The sequence below is a fragment of the Podarcis erhardii genome (genome assembly GCF_964252035.2).
Source record: "Podarcis erhardii genome assembly, chromosome: 3".
NCBI lineage: Eukaryota > Metazoa > Chordata > Lepidosauria > Squamata > Lacertidae > Podarcis > Podarcis erhardii.
The window spans coordinates 8,300,718-8,312,305 of record NC_138507.1 but is presented as its reverse complement, the minus strand read 5'-3'; the positions used below and the strand labels follow the sequence as shown (position 1 = coordinate 8,312,305).

At 42.5% G+C, this 11,588-nt stretch overlaps 1 protein-coding gene across 5 annotated transcripts in view; it reads left to right on the top strand.

The window, feature by feature from the left end:
• The first annotated feature begins 365 nt into the window (after nucleotides 1-365).
• The window catches only part of ATP7B (ATPase copper transporting beta), a 49,746-nt gene continuing 38,523 nt past the window's right edge, over nucleotides 366-11,588 (top strand). The window contains exons 1-4 of one of the 5 annotated variants that reach the window (XM_081855459.1): nucleotides 3,237-3,618; nucleotides 3,950-4,787; nucleotides 5,772-5,903; nucleotides 11,309-11,563. In XM_081855459.1, coding sequence (XP_081711585.1) covers nucleotides 11,324-11,563 — 240 coding nt within the window. In that variant the 5' untranslated portion in view covers nucleotides 3,237-3,618; nucleotides 3,950-4,787; nucleotides 5,772-5,903; nucleotides 11,309-11,323. Of the gene's footprint in view, nucleotides 531-3,236; nucleotides 3,619-3,949; nucleotides 4,788-5,771; nucleotides 5,904-8,143; nucleotides 8,393-11,308; nucleotides 11,564-11,588 lie in introns of those variants that run through there. The other 4 variants (XM_081855460.1, XM_081855461.1, XM_081855462.1 and 1 more) reach the window with 4 other exon arrangements.

Genomic DNA, 11,588 nt, shown 5'->3' with positions numbered 1-11,588 from the left:
ATGGCTCTAATGGACACTACATAGCTCCGCTTGTAGCGCAAAGCTCTGCGCGCATCTGCAATTTTCATAGCTCTACGGGCTTTTCTTTCTTAGAGCGTGAGGCAGAGCCGCGCCGCGTTGCCTTTCCCCCATTAGACTACAATTCCCATCAGCCCCGGCAAAGGCGGCCGGCGGGCAGGGGTGACGGCAATTGTAGTTCCAACGACATCCGGCGGTTAAGGCGAGAGGCGGCCAATCGGAGCTCCCTACTAGCGCACCGAGGAGCCAATGAGAGCTCGGAAGGAAAGGCAGCCAATGGCTGGCTTTGATTCGCCAATCTGCGAAGGATGCTAAAATTTAAAGGGTAATGTTAGGAGGGCGGGGAGCTGAGTCTGCCATTGGAGGCGATGGAGCGAGCTCTATAATAAGCATGTTTACATCGGATTAATTTTTTTTCCCGTCTAAATTTTCCCCCCCATACCAGGTGCATTGGGAAGGAAGTCTAGATTGAAATGCGAACCTGTTAAAGCTTCCACTTAAAACTTAACTGGGTAGGTTTAAAGCCGGGAAAGTAATCAGGGGTGAAATATGTTGGCTTTATATTTGGAAATGGACTTTTACAAAGAAATTGGGTATTGTAGGGTTCCTACTGGAGCCAGGGATTGCTATACTGACTCAGGGGCTAAGATCAAGGAGACGTTGTGTTATTTATCTATAGGCTTCGCCACTGAACCCACATGAGAAATCTTGTTACCTTACTGTTCTCTCTTGTTTGTTTCCCCAGGGTTTTGTGATTTGTTGGGTCATAATTTTCCTTTTGGGGATGGGGAGAGGAAGTGGAGCTGAAAATAGAAGAGTAATGATTAATGACACTTCTCAGATTTTAAAAGGAACCTTGGTTTTGTAAAGCAATCTTAGTGAGAACGCTGACCAGTGATTTTTTTTCCTGGGGGGACTCAAGGCTATTCAGTATTGGCACCTTTTTTTTCTAGAAGAAAAGCATGGCTGCTGCCTTTTAGCTGTACTGTACAGTTTAAGGATTGCTTTTGAAGTTCACATTGTAGCTTACCTTAATGTAAATGTCTAAGATAAATATTTTCATGCAATCTGTTTGTCAAAGTTTAGGCAGTGTAGTACAGTGGTTGTCAAAGGGTGTGTGGCACACTACACTGGTGTAGCAGGAGCGGGTGGCAAAGAAACTTTTTTAAAAAATAATATTTATTCAAATTTTAAAAATTACAAAGAGAAAGAAGAAAAAACAAGAAAAAGATAAAAAAACCAGAAAAAATACCAACAATTTAAAAAAAAACAGATCAACATAACTTTCTTTCCTTTGCTTATTTCCTTGACCTCACACCTCCCTTTTTTGTATTCTAGTTCAATTAGATATTTCAGCAAATCCTTTCCAGCTTTGTTTTTATCCTAATAATTTATCTTAATATATTGTAATTTTACATTCTCGTCTTTCACCAGTTAACAAATCCATTTTTACCTAATCCTTTATATCATTTCTGCTAAAACCACATTACTTCATTCCAACATCCTTCTAACATTCCTTAATTTTACAATGTTTCTGTAGATAAACTTTAAATTTCTTCCAATCTTCTTCCACCGACTCTTCACCTTGGTCTCGGATTCTGCCAGTCATTTCCACCAGTTCCATATAGTCTATCACCTTCATCTGCCATTCTTCCCGGGTGGGTAAATCTTGTGTCTTCCAATACTTTGCAATAAGTATTCTTGCTGCTGTTGTAGCATACATAAAGAAAGTTCTGTCCTTCTTTGGACAGAACCATGCCCAGGAGAAAGGTCTCTGGTTTCTTCAGAAAGGTATATTTAAATACCTTTTTCATTTCATTATAGATCATCTCCCAGAAGGTCTTAATTCTTGGGCACGTCCATCAAAGGTGAAAGAATGTACCTTCGGTCTCTTTACATTTCCAACGTTTATCGGGTGGCAAAGAAACTTTTAACCAGACAGGTCTTTCTATGTAGTGGCGCTCGCCCTGTGGAACTCCCTCCCATCAGTTGTCAAGGAAATAAACAACTATCTGACTTTTAGAAGACATTTCCTGTTTAGGGACGTTTTTAATATTTGATGTTATTTGATTTCTTATTAGTTGCTAAACAAAATGACGTATTTGAATCACATTTATATGAGAAAAAGAGCCAACTTTCCTTTAGGATAACTTTTATAGCCCAGCTGGATTGCAAAAATCAGTAAATTGGTAACAGATGCTTCAGGTTACAGACTCTGCTAACCCAGAAATAGTACCTCAGGTTAAGAACAGAAATCGTGCTCTGGCGGCGCGGCAGCAGCAGGAGGCCCCATTAGCTAAAGTGGTGCTTCAGGTTAAGAACAGTTTCAGGTTAAGAACGGACCTCCGGAATGAATTAAGTACTTAACCCGAGGTACCACTGTACTCTGCTCAGGGCCCATTAGGAAGAAAGTTCAGGGGATGGTCTCTGAGGTGTTGAGGGACTCCTATTGTCCTTATTATTATTATTATTATTATTAATTTTTTAAGAAAATTTTTCTTTTACAAATTATTTGAACACAATCATATTCCATATGTTACAGATTTTTGACTTCCCCCCGCTCCCCCCGCAATCCTCATACTTTTGTATTTATTCCGCATTTCCTTTATAATTATATTGGCAGTTTATAAATCTTTACAGCTCTTTTTCCCTTTTACAATACCCTTTCTCATTCACAAAGCCTCTTTAAATCCAACTAGCGTTGTCTGCTTGTCACAAATATTTTCCAGATAAATCGTAGACTTTCTCCAGTCCTGAGTGAACTTGTGGTCTTTCTGGTATCTGATTATCCCTGTCAATTTATCTAGTTCAGCAAAGTCCATCAGTTTCCGCCTCCATTCTTCCAGTGTCGATAGTTCCTCTTGTTTCCATTTTTGGGCCATTAAAATTCTTGCCACAGTCACTGCATATTGAAAAAGTTTATAATCACTTCTATTAATTTCTCTTCCTGTAATTCCTAAGGACTCCTATAGTCCTAATTGAAGAGGGAAGATAGGCAGCAGAGAGGTTTTAGCTGAGGGTTCCTCATCTGACTGCTTGTGGTGTCACTTGGAAAGTGCAAGAAGGAATAACGGCAATGCCATTTTTGTAACTTGAGATGTATAGCTATCTCAAATTGCCTTCTGTAGAACTGGGTGTGTACATATTGTGCCACCACCACAGAATATAGTATAGTAATAAAAACCTGTTAATTATGTATAAAAATGCATATATGTTTATTTTAAACCTATATTATGTATTAATGCATTCCAAATATCATTATACTTGTCCATGCAAAGTCTGCATTTGTAAGCAATCCATTCATAAGTTGCAAGTGTAATCATATAGTCAAGCCATTGATTAAATGGAGCTGTACCCTTAATCTTTCCAGCGCATCAATACCAGTCTTTTGGTCATAATAAGGGCACAAGGAATCCATTTACGTTGTTCAGTTGTCAAATTCCATATTGCTTTAGGTATGTAGTTGAAAAGAATATTTTCATCTGAAATTTTTAACTTTTTCTGCACAGTCATAGTTATACTTTCTCCCAGAACCTAATAAAGAAATAAGGACAATAAAAAGTCAGAAGAAAGAAAAAGAAATGAGAAAGCAATACAGTGGTGCCCTGCAAGACGAACGCCTCGCAAGACGGAAAACCCGCTAGACGAAAGGGTTTTCCGTTTTGGAGGCGCTTCGCCAAACGAATTTCTCTATGGGGTTGCTTCGCAAGACGAAAAAATCTTGCGAGTTCCCGTGGGGTTTTTTTGCTTTCCCCCCGCTTTTCCTAAGCTGCTAAGCCGCTTCTCAGCTGATCGCTAAATGCCGCTAGACCGCTAATAGCGCTAATCCGCTAAGCTGTCAATGGGCTTGCTTCGCAAGACAAAAAAATCGCTAGACGAAGAGAATCGCGGAACGGATTAATTTCGTCTTGCGAGGCACCACTGTAAAGAGGACTCCACCTGTTAATTATGTATAAAAAGATTATTCAAACTATTTAAGGTGTTCACTCCGGAATGTTATCAGAATCCTGACTTAGTGTTGTGTTCAAATTAGGGGTCCTGTTTTCTTTTCTTTTGTTTTTAAAGGTCTGTTTCACATGTAACACTAAGCCATGGTTTCATGCTATGTTGGGGAGTCTCAGTGAGCCTGAATGAAGAAAGTTGCTCACACGCTTCTCTTTTCCCACTTGAAGCTGCGCAGGATCACATCTTTGCTTGGGTTTGCTGAGGCTCTTCTACATATCATATCACTAAAGCACATCCTTTCCCACCCAACTGTTGCTATCAGTCCCAGCTGCTTCCCCCTACCCTCTGCCTTACAGATAATATAAGGCAGTTTCTGTCTGTCTGTTTAGATAAGAAGGCTTTACTTTCAGAAAAACATCTAGTCCAATCCTCGCAATGTACAAATCCTGCCCACAGCCATCCCTGGGTGGATTTGAACCACCAACCTTCAAAGGGGCAGTTGTAGGCACAAAGGAAACCTAGGAAAAGCTGTCTCTGTGGAATTAAGTGCTGGCACGTGAAATCTTTTATTTAGTCATGAGAAATATATGCAGTCAATTTCATGCAGTATAAACTTATTGGTAAGTAATAGATTAACTGGGCACAAGTAGATTCATATGACCATCATGTGGCCTTTAATTACTGGTTGTAGAGTTTTGGGCTTTTGTTTTCCCCTCCTTCATATGCATGCTGCAGTAGTGGAACTATAGACGGGTGAGTGGCCCGCTTCCGGAATGCATAGAAATATGTCAGACAAAAGAAGCTTTAGACTGCTGACATTCACGGTAAGTTTACATATTTATAGACTACATTTGTAAGATGTTTTGCGTAGCACATTGATTGTATATTGTATCGTGAACAAGCTGTGGCACCTAGGAGGCGATTAACTTTGAAATTCTGAGTAGTTACCGTATTTTTTGCTCTATAACATGCACCAGACCATAACACGCATCTAGTTTTTAGAGGAGGAAAGCAAGAAAAAAAATATTCTAAACGAAATAGTGGATATATGATTTTTGTGGTTCATGCTGTGGCCACAGACATGTGATCTGACAGTGAGTTTGGAGTAGTCCAATGCAAAAATCCTGAGGATCCATGTGGATCCATGCTTTGTAACCACGGAGGAGGGAAGGAAGGGGAACCATGGATCCTCTGCTCACGACTGCAGCAGATCCCCCCCCCCCCGCCACCCGCAGGCATTCGCTCCATAACACGCACAGACATTTCCCCTTACTTTCTAGGAGGAAAAAAGTGAGTGTTATGGTGCAAAAAATACGGTATTTGGCAGTAAGTTTCCTTAAGCTCAGTGGGACTTGTTTGAGTAAACATGCGTAGGATTGGGCTCAAAAGTAGTTACTTTGAGGATTTCACCTACAGTGATTGTGCTGGTCAGGAACAGACTGGCACAAGGGAATACAGTGGTACCTCAGGTTACATACGCTTCAGGTTACATACGCTTCAGGTTACAGACTCATGCTAACCCAGAAATATTACCTCAGGTTAAGAACTTTGCTTCAGGATGAGAACAGAAATCGTGCGGCAGCAGCAGGAAGCCCCATTAGCTAAAGTGGTGCTTCAGGTTAAGAACAGTTTCAGGTTAAGAACGGACCTCCGGAATGAATTAAGTACGTACCAGAGGTACCACTGTATATGTTCATGACTTAATATTACAAAAATATGTATCGGTGTATGATTGGGTCAAGACAATACTGTGAGAAAGTGACTTTAATAAGAAAATGTATATAAATGTATTATGTCATCCTGTTTAGATTGGACCCAAGAGAATATAGTGAGGAAAGAATTGTAATTTATTCTGTTGAATCCCAGTATTCTGCTTTTCCTTCAAGAATCTCAGGCAACGTTAGTGGGATTATTGCACTTTTTTCCTCATTTGAGGGAAGGTAAGTTGTGTGTGGCAATGACTGACCCAAAATTGTTCAGCGGGAATTTAAACTCAGGGCTCCCTCATGCAATACTCTTGCATATTGTCTCTCCAGTGGGTTGCGTGATGTTGAGTTTGTAATATTGGGTGGGTTATGAGAAAAGGGGTCAAGTGAGCGATGTATTATGCCTCCTCTACAAATGCATATACAAACCTTATTGAGTGCTAGAATTATAAGAGCCAAAATTGTGACAGACATATTAATTAGAGATGAAAAAATTCGTTTCTTTACTAAATTATTTGTTTTTCTCTGTACGGTCCTTGGTGAGGAAGGAATAAATATATTTCCAGTCTGTGTCACTATTGCATATGTGTGCATCAGAACACCCAGGAAGTATGAGAACTGTTCCAATCTTCACACGAGTCTGGGAAGTTTGGCTCAAGTCAGTTTCATATCAGAATGAGCAACGATCCGTTTCCTTAAACATACCTAGTTTTAATGCAGCTGTAGCACAGTGGAGCTAGAATGTTTCCTGAACATTATTCTAAATTATAATTTATTTGGGACTGGATCTTTGGTCAGGATTGATAGAAAAGGGGATTTAACGCTAATCTAGTCTGATTCTGGTTTCATTTTCTAAATGTGTTGCAGCCTGTTGAGAGCCTCTGGGATAGGGCAGTATGGAAACAGAAAAAAAGATGAAGCAGCATCTTGCGAAAAGAGCCATTTGGGGGACAATCTGAACCTTGGCTAGTGGCTACTCACCAGCAGAGCTTTGTGGAACAGCAGTGCCACCAGCCCATCCACAGTGCTGCCTTGCATGGCGGAAGATTTAGAGGGGCATGATAGTTGCTGTGCCGGCCTGCAACTGGTAGCGCTTTAGAGCCAGGATCAGGACTAGTCCAAGTCACACAAGGCCAGTGGAACTGGGCTGACAGAATCCAATGAATTCAGGTCAGCTCAGCCTGTACCTGAACATCCTGCCAAGGGACCTTCTGCTGGCAGCACTTCCATTTTTTTTATTATTATAAGATATTTATTAAAGTTTTCAAAGTTAATACATTATAACAAAAAGAAAAGAAAAAACAAAAATGCAAAAAGTAAAGACAATTTAAAAAGAGAAAAAAAACACATATAAATTCCATTTGCTTATTTTCTTTTAACTTACTTTCCAGACCTCCTCATACCACCCTTTCTTATATTCCAGTTTAAATTGTTTGATCAGCAAATCCTCACCATTAGGTCTTTTACTTATTTCAGAACCTTATTTTCTATCTCTTAAGCATTACAGCTGAAAACCACTTAATTACTGTCCAACATCATTCTAGCATTCCTTAATTTTACAGTATTTCTGCAAGTAGTCTTTAAACTTCTTCCAATCTTCTTCCGCCAACTCTTTTCCCTGGTCTCGGATTCTGCTGGTCATTTCTGCCAGTCCCATATAGTCAATCATCTTCATCTGCCATTCTTCCAGAGTGGGTAGCTGCTGGCAGCACTTCCATGCCCGCATGTGGTGGGCGGAAAGCGAGGTTCCACACTGCCTCCAGGTGGCAGGAGCCTGGCAGAACTGGGCGGAAGAACACCTCTGCAAATCCAAGCCTCCCTCTGGCATAACTTAACGGTGGTGGATTGCCCCACCTCTCTGTTTTTACTCTTGGTTCTATCTTGCTTGGAAAGAGAAAACTAAATAATGTTTGCTAGTTTTGTACTTAAAAAAAGAACAAACCCACCAAATTCTTGACAGTGTTTCTCAACCTTTTGAACTACAACTCCCATCATCCATAGCTAGCAGGACCATTGTTCAGGGATGATGGGAGTTGTAGTCCAAAAACAGCTGGAGGCCCAAGGTTGAGAAACACGGCACCATGGTTTATTTGATCCTCTGAACCTGGCTCAGTGATCAAACTTGGTCTGAAACTGGTTTATAAGCCTTGCTTTACGTAAACCATGGCTTAGTTTTGCATGCAGACCCCACAAACTTTATAAAAAGTCAAAGGCTTCCTCCAAAGAATCATGGGAGCTGTAGCTAAGGGTGCTGAGAGTTGTTGTTGTTGTTTAGTTGTGTCTGACTCTTCCTGACCCCCTGGACCAGAGCACGCCAGGCACTCCTGTCTTCCACTGCGTCCCGCAGTTTGGTCAAACTCATGCTGGTAGCTTCGAGAACACTCTCCAGCCATCTCGTCCTCTGTCGTCCCCTTCTTCTGCCCTCAATCTTTCCCAACATCAGGGTCTATTCCAGGCAGTCTTCTCTTCTCATGAGGTGGCCAAAGTATTGGAGCCTCAGCTTCAGGATCTGTCCTTCCAGTGAGCACTCAGGGCTGATTTTCTTAAGAATGGAGAGGTTTGATCTTCTTGCAGTCCATGGGACTCTCAAGAGTCTCCTCCAGCACCATAATTCAAAAGCATCAATTCTTCGGCGATCAGCCTTCTTTATGGTCCAGCTCTCACTTCCATACATCACTACTGGGAAAACCATAGCTTTAGCTATACGGACCTTTGTCGGCAAGGTGATGTCTCTGCTTTTTAAGATGCTGTCTAGGTTTGTCATTTCTTTCCTCCCAAGAAGCAGGCGTCTTTTAATTTCGTGACTGAGAGTTAGGTGAGCCCTATTCCCTTCTGAGAGCTACAATTCCCTGAGTGGTTTAACAACCAATGCCTCTTCACAGGTAACTCAGGGGAACTCTGTGAGGGGAATGGGGGGGGGGGGCTAACAACTCAGCCTTAACGAACTCTTTGACTGTTTGAAGTGGTATCATAGTTCTTTTAATGTATAGTGTGAATGCACCCTCTGAGGTGTCCCAAAATCTTGTTGCTTTTGCTGCAAACAGACCCTTCGCTCAGCCGTTCCTCTGGATTAAAACACAATGAACTAGCTGACCATGCTTCTGGGCTGGCAACCCAAGTTGCCCAGAGGGGCATTGATTTTTGTTTATTTTATAACTACCATCTTCTGAACCAGAGATGGGGATCTTTTTGATCCAGGAGGCCACATTCCCTTGCTGCTAATCTTCCAAGCACTGCATGCCAGCTCTGGGAAGTCCAAAATGGTGGATGAGGCCCAAGATGGCAGTGTATGCTGGGCAGCCCCTAAGCGTAGCCCCTCTCCACTCATTTGTGCTCCCTGATCAGCGTTTCTCTATGCAAAAGCAGGAATTGAGGCGCTGATAAAAGCCCGCCAAACCTGTGACTCAGCCTAGTGAGGGTTTTCAGAGGATTAAATGTGCTCCTAGAGGAGAAGCTTCTCATCTTTCCTCAATTGTCTCCTGTAACATATGAATACACCTGATCCTGTCCCCTTTGTGTGTGCCGTGTTAAGCAATTCTCCCTCCACTTTTATTATTGAGCCACAGGTTCAGATTGCAATTCTTTTGTTTAGGGCATTTTAAGATGTTTTCGCGTTGAGAGGAACCGAGAGGTTAGAAATGGGCAGGAGCCCTCAAGTTCAACCAACTTCATTTGTGGTATAATAGGCATTAGTGTTGCTTGCAGTTATGTCTGGAAGTACTTTAGTCTGTAGAAGGGGAGGTGTTAACTACACCCAGTATGGTTTGTCTCCGCTACTGGCATCCTGCTAGCGTGGAAAGTTGGGTTCAAATTCCTGCTCAGCCACTAATCTTAATGGACAACCTTGCTCTAGTCACTTTTCCCCTCTCCCAATCTAGCCTACCTTGCCAGGGGTGTTGTGATAGGAGAGGGAAGGAGTTTAGGTGTCCTAAGACCCTTGACGCCATAAAGGTAAAGGACCCCTGACAGTTAAGTCCAGTCGCAAACGACTCTGGGGTTACGGCGCTCATCTCGCTTTACTGGCCGAGGGAGCCAGCGTACAGCTTCCGGGTCATGTGGCCAGCATGACTAAGCCACTTCTGGTGAACCAGAGCAGCGCACGGAAACGCCATTTACCTTCCCGCCGGAGCGGCACCTATTTATCTACTTGCACGTTTTGGCGTACTTTCGAACTGCTAGGTTGGCAGGAGCTGGGACCGAACAACGGGAGCTCACCCTGTTGCAGGGATTCGAACCGCCAACCTTCTGATCGGAAGCCCTAGGCTTTGTGGTTTACACCACAGCGCCACCCGTGTCCCTTGGCGCCATGCCTAGCCCCAAAAGAAAGTAGTAGAGGGCATTAAAAAGTGATTGTGTGCCCGAGGGAGGGGAAAATAATAATGGGGTGTACACAACTTCTGCTTCTCTTGCCTACTGAAAGGAGTTTTGCTACCGCAGGGCAAGGCTAGCAAGACTGTCAGGTCAGAATTTGGAAATCAGAGTAGCAGAGTTCAGATGCTGCTGAGGCAGGAACTGCTTTTGAGAAGGAAAAGAGCAAAATGTAATCGTATTGGCTGACACAGAGTTGTGTTCTGTAAAGTGGTTTTTACTTGATGATCTAACACATTAGATCTGGGTGTATCACCAACACGGTCGGCAGTGATTCCTGAATCTGGCTGTAATCAGGGCCGGATTTAGGTTTGATGAGGCCCTAAGCTACTAAAGGTATTGGGGACCTTTATATGTTCAACTGTCCTTTGTCAACAAAAATTGTCACTGTTTTTTGTGCTGAATATGTGCTATATGGTAATTTATGGACCTAATAGGCATCTAAAGCCATTTGCACATAACAAATAGGAGCCTACACAACACAAAACACTGTTGCTGTATGTAGGTTTTATTTTATTTGTTTTTTATCTTATATTTTGGAAATGTATATCCTGTTTTTTTCCCTTTAAATTTTTTGGGGGCCCCCAAGAGAGTGGGGCCCTAAGCTACAGCTTGTTTCACTTATACGTAAATCCAGCACTGGCTGTAATGATGTATTTATTATTCCAGCCAGCCACAGAGTTGGTGGCTTCAGCAGAATACATGTAGAAGAGTCCTTGTTTTCAGCGAAACATTTTCTATCCTTCTGGGTTTGGAAGCAGGCCTAGGAGCTGCCGTTTTCGGTGTGTTCTCCTTAGCGCTGCTCTCGAATAACAAAGCCCACAGGTCACCCTCCTTCCCATGTTTTAAAAATGTGTTGTCTGTAAATGGATTCTCAGTGTTTTGAGCAAGCGGTTGATTGAAGAAGGATGAAAGCTTGGATGGCAGAGTTAATTATACACCGGGTTGCCTCACACAGGCCATATTTGACAAGCTTGTGAAAGGCAGCCTTGACTGAGGACACTGGAGAGACGTGTGCAAACAATTATAACAGCACCCAGCGCCGTTTGTCATTGCATGCCAAGGCTGACAATGGGTGGGGAATATTTAAACCTGTTTGCAAATCTATAAAGCCAAGCACAGCCCACTGCTACGGGTTACTGAAAAGACGACGAGGAGGTAATCAAGCTCTCTAGCAATCCAGATTTTGCTATCCTGGTATAGAGATGGTAGGAGAGGGATTGTTGCAGCAGCAAACCAGATAGCACTTCTTTCCCATTTGGCTTTTCCAGTGTACAAAGCCTCCTATGGTAATGGAAAATAAAACAAAAGAGATGTCTTTGAGAGAGGGCCAATCTTCCCTTGCAAATTTAAGCCACAAAAACATTACTCTGGTCCGCTTCTGCAAACAGCAGTCTCCCAAAAAGCTGGAAGATGAGGAGCATTGCAGGCCAGGAGGCCTTGTGAAAACTAGAAGTCTGTCTCAGAAAGCGGAGGATATACCCTACAGTGTCTTGACAGAAGTGGTAGACAGCACTGACAGACAGGTCAGTTTAATAAGATAGAGGGGAT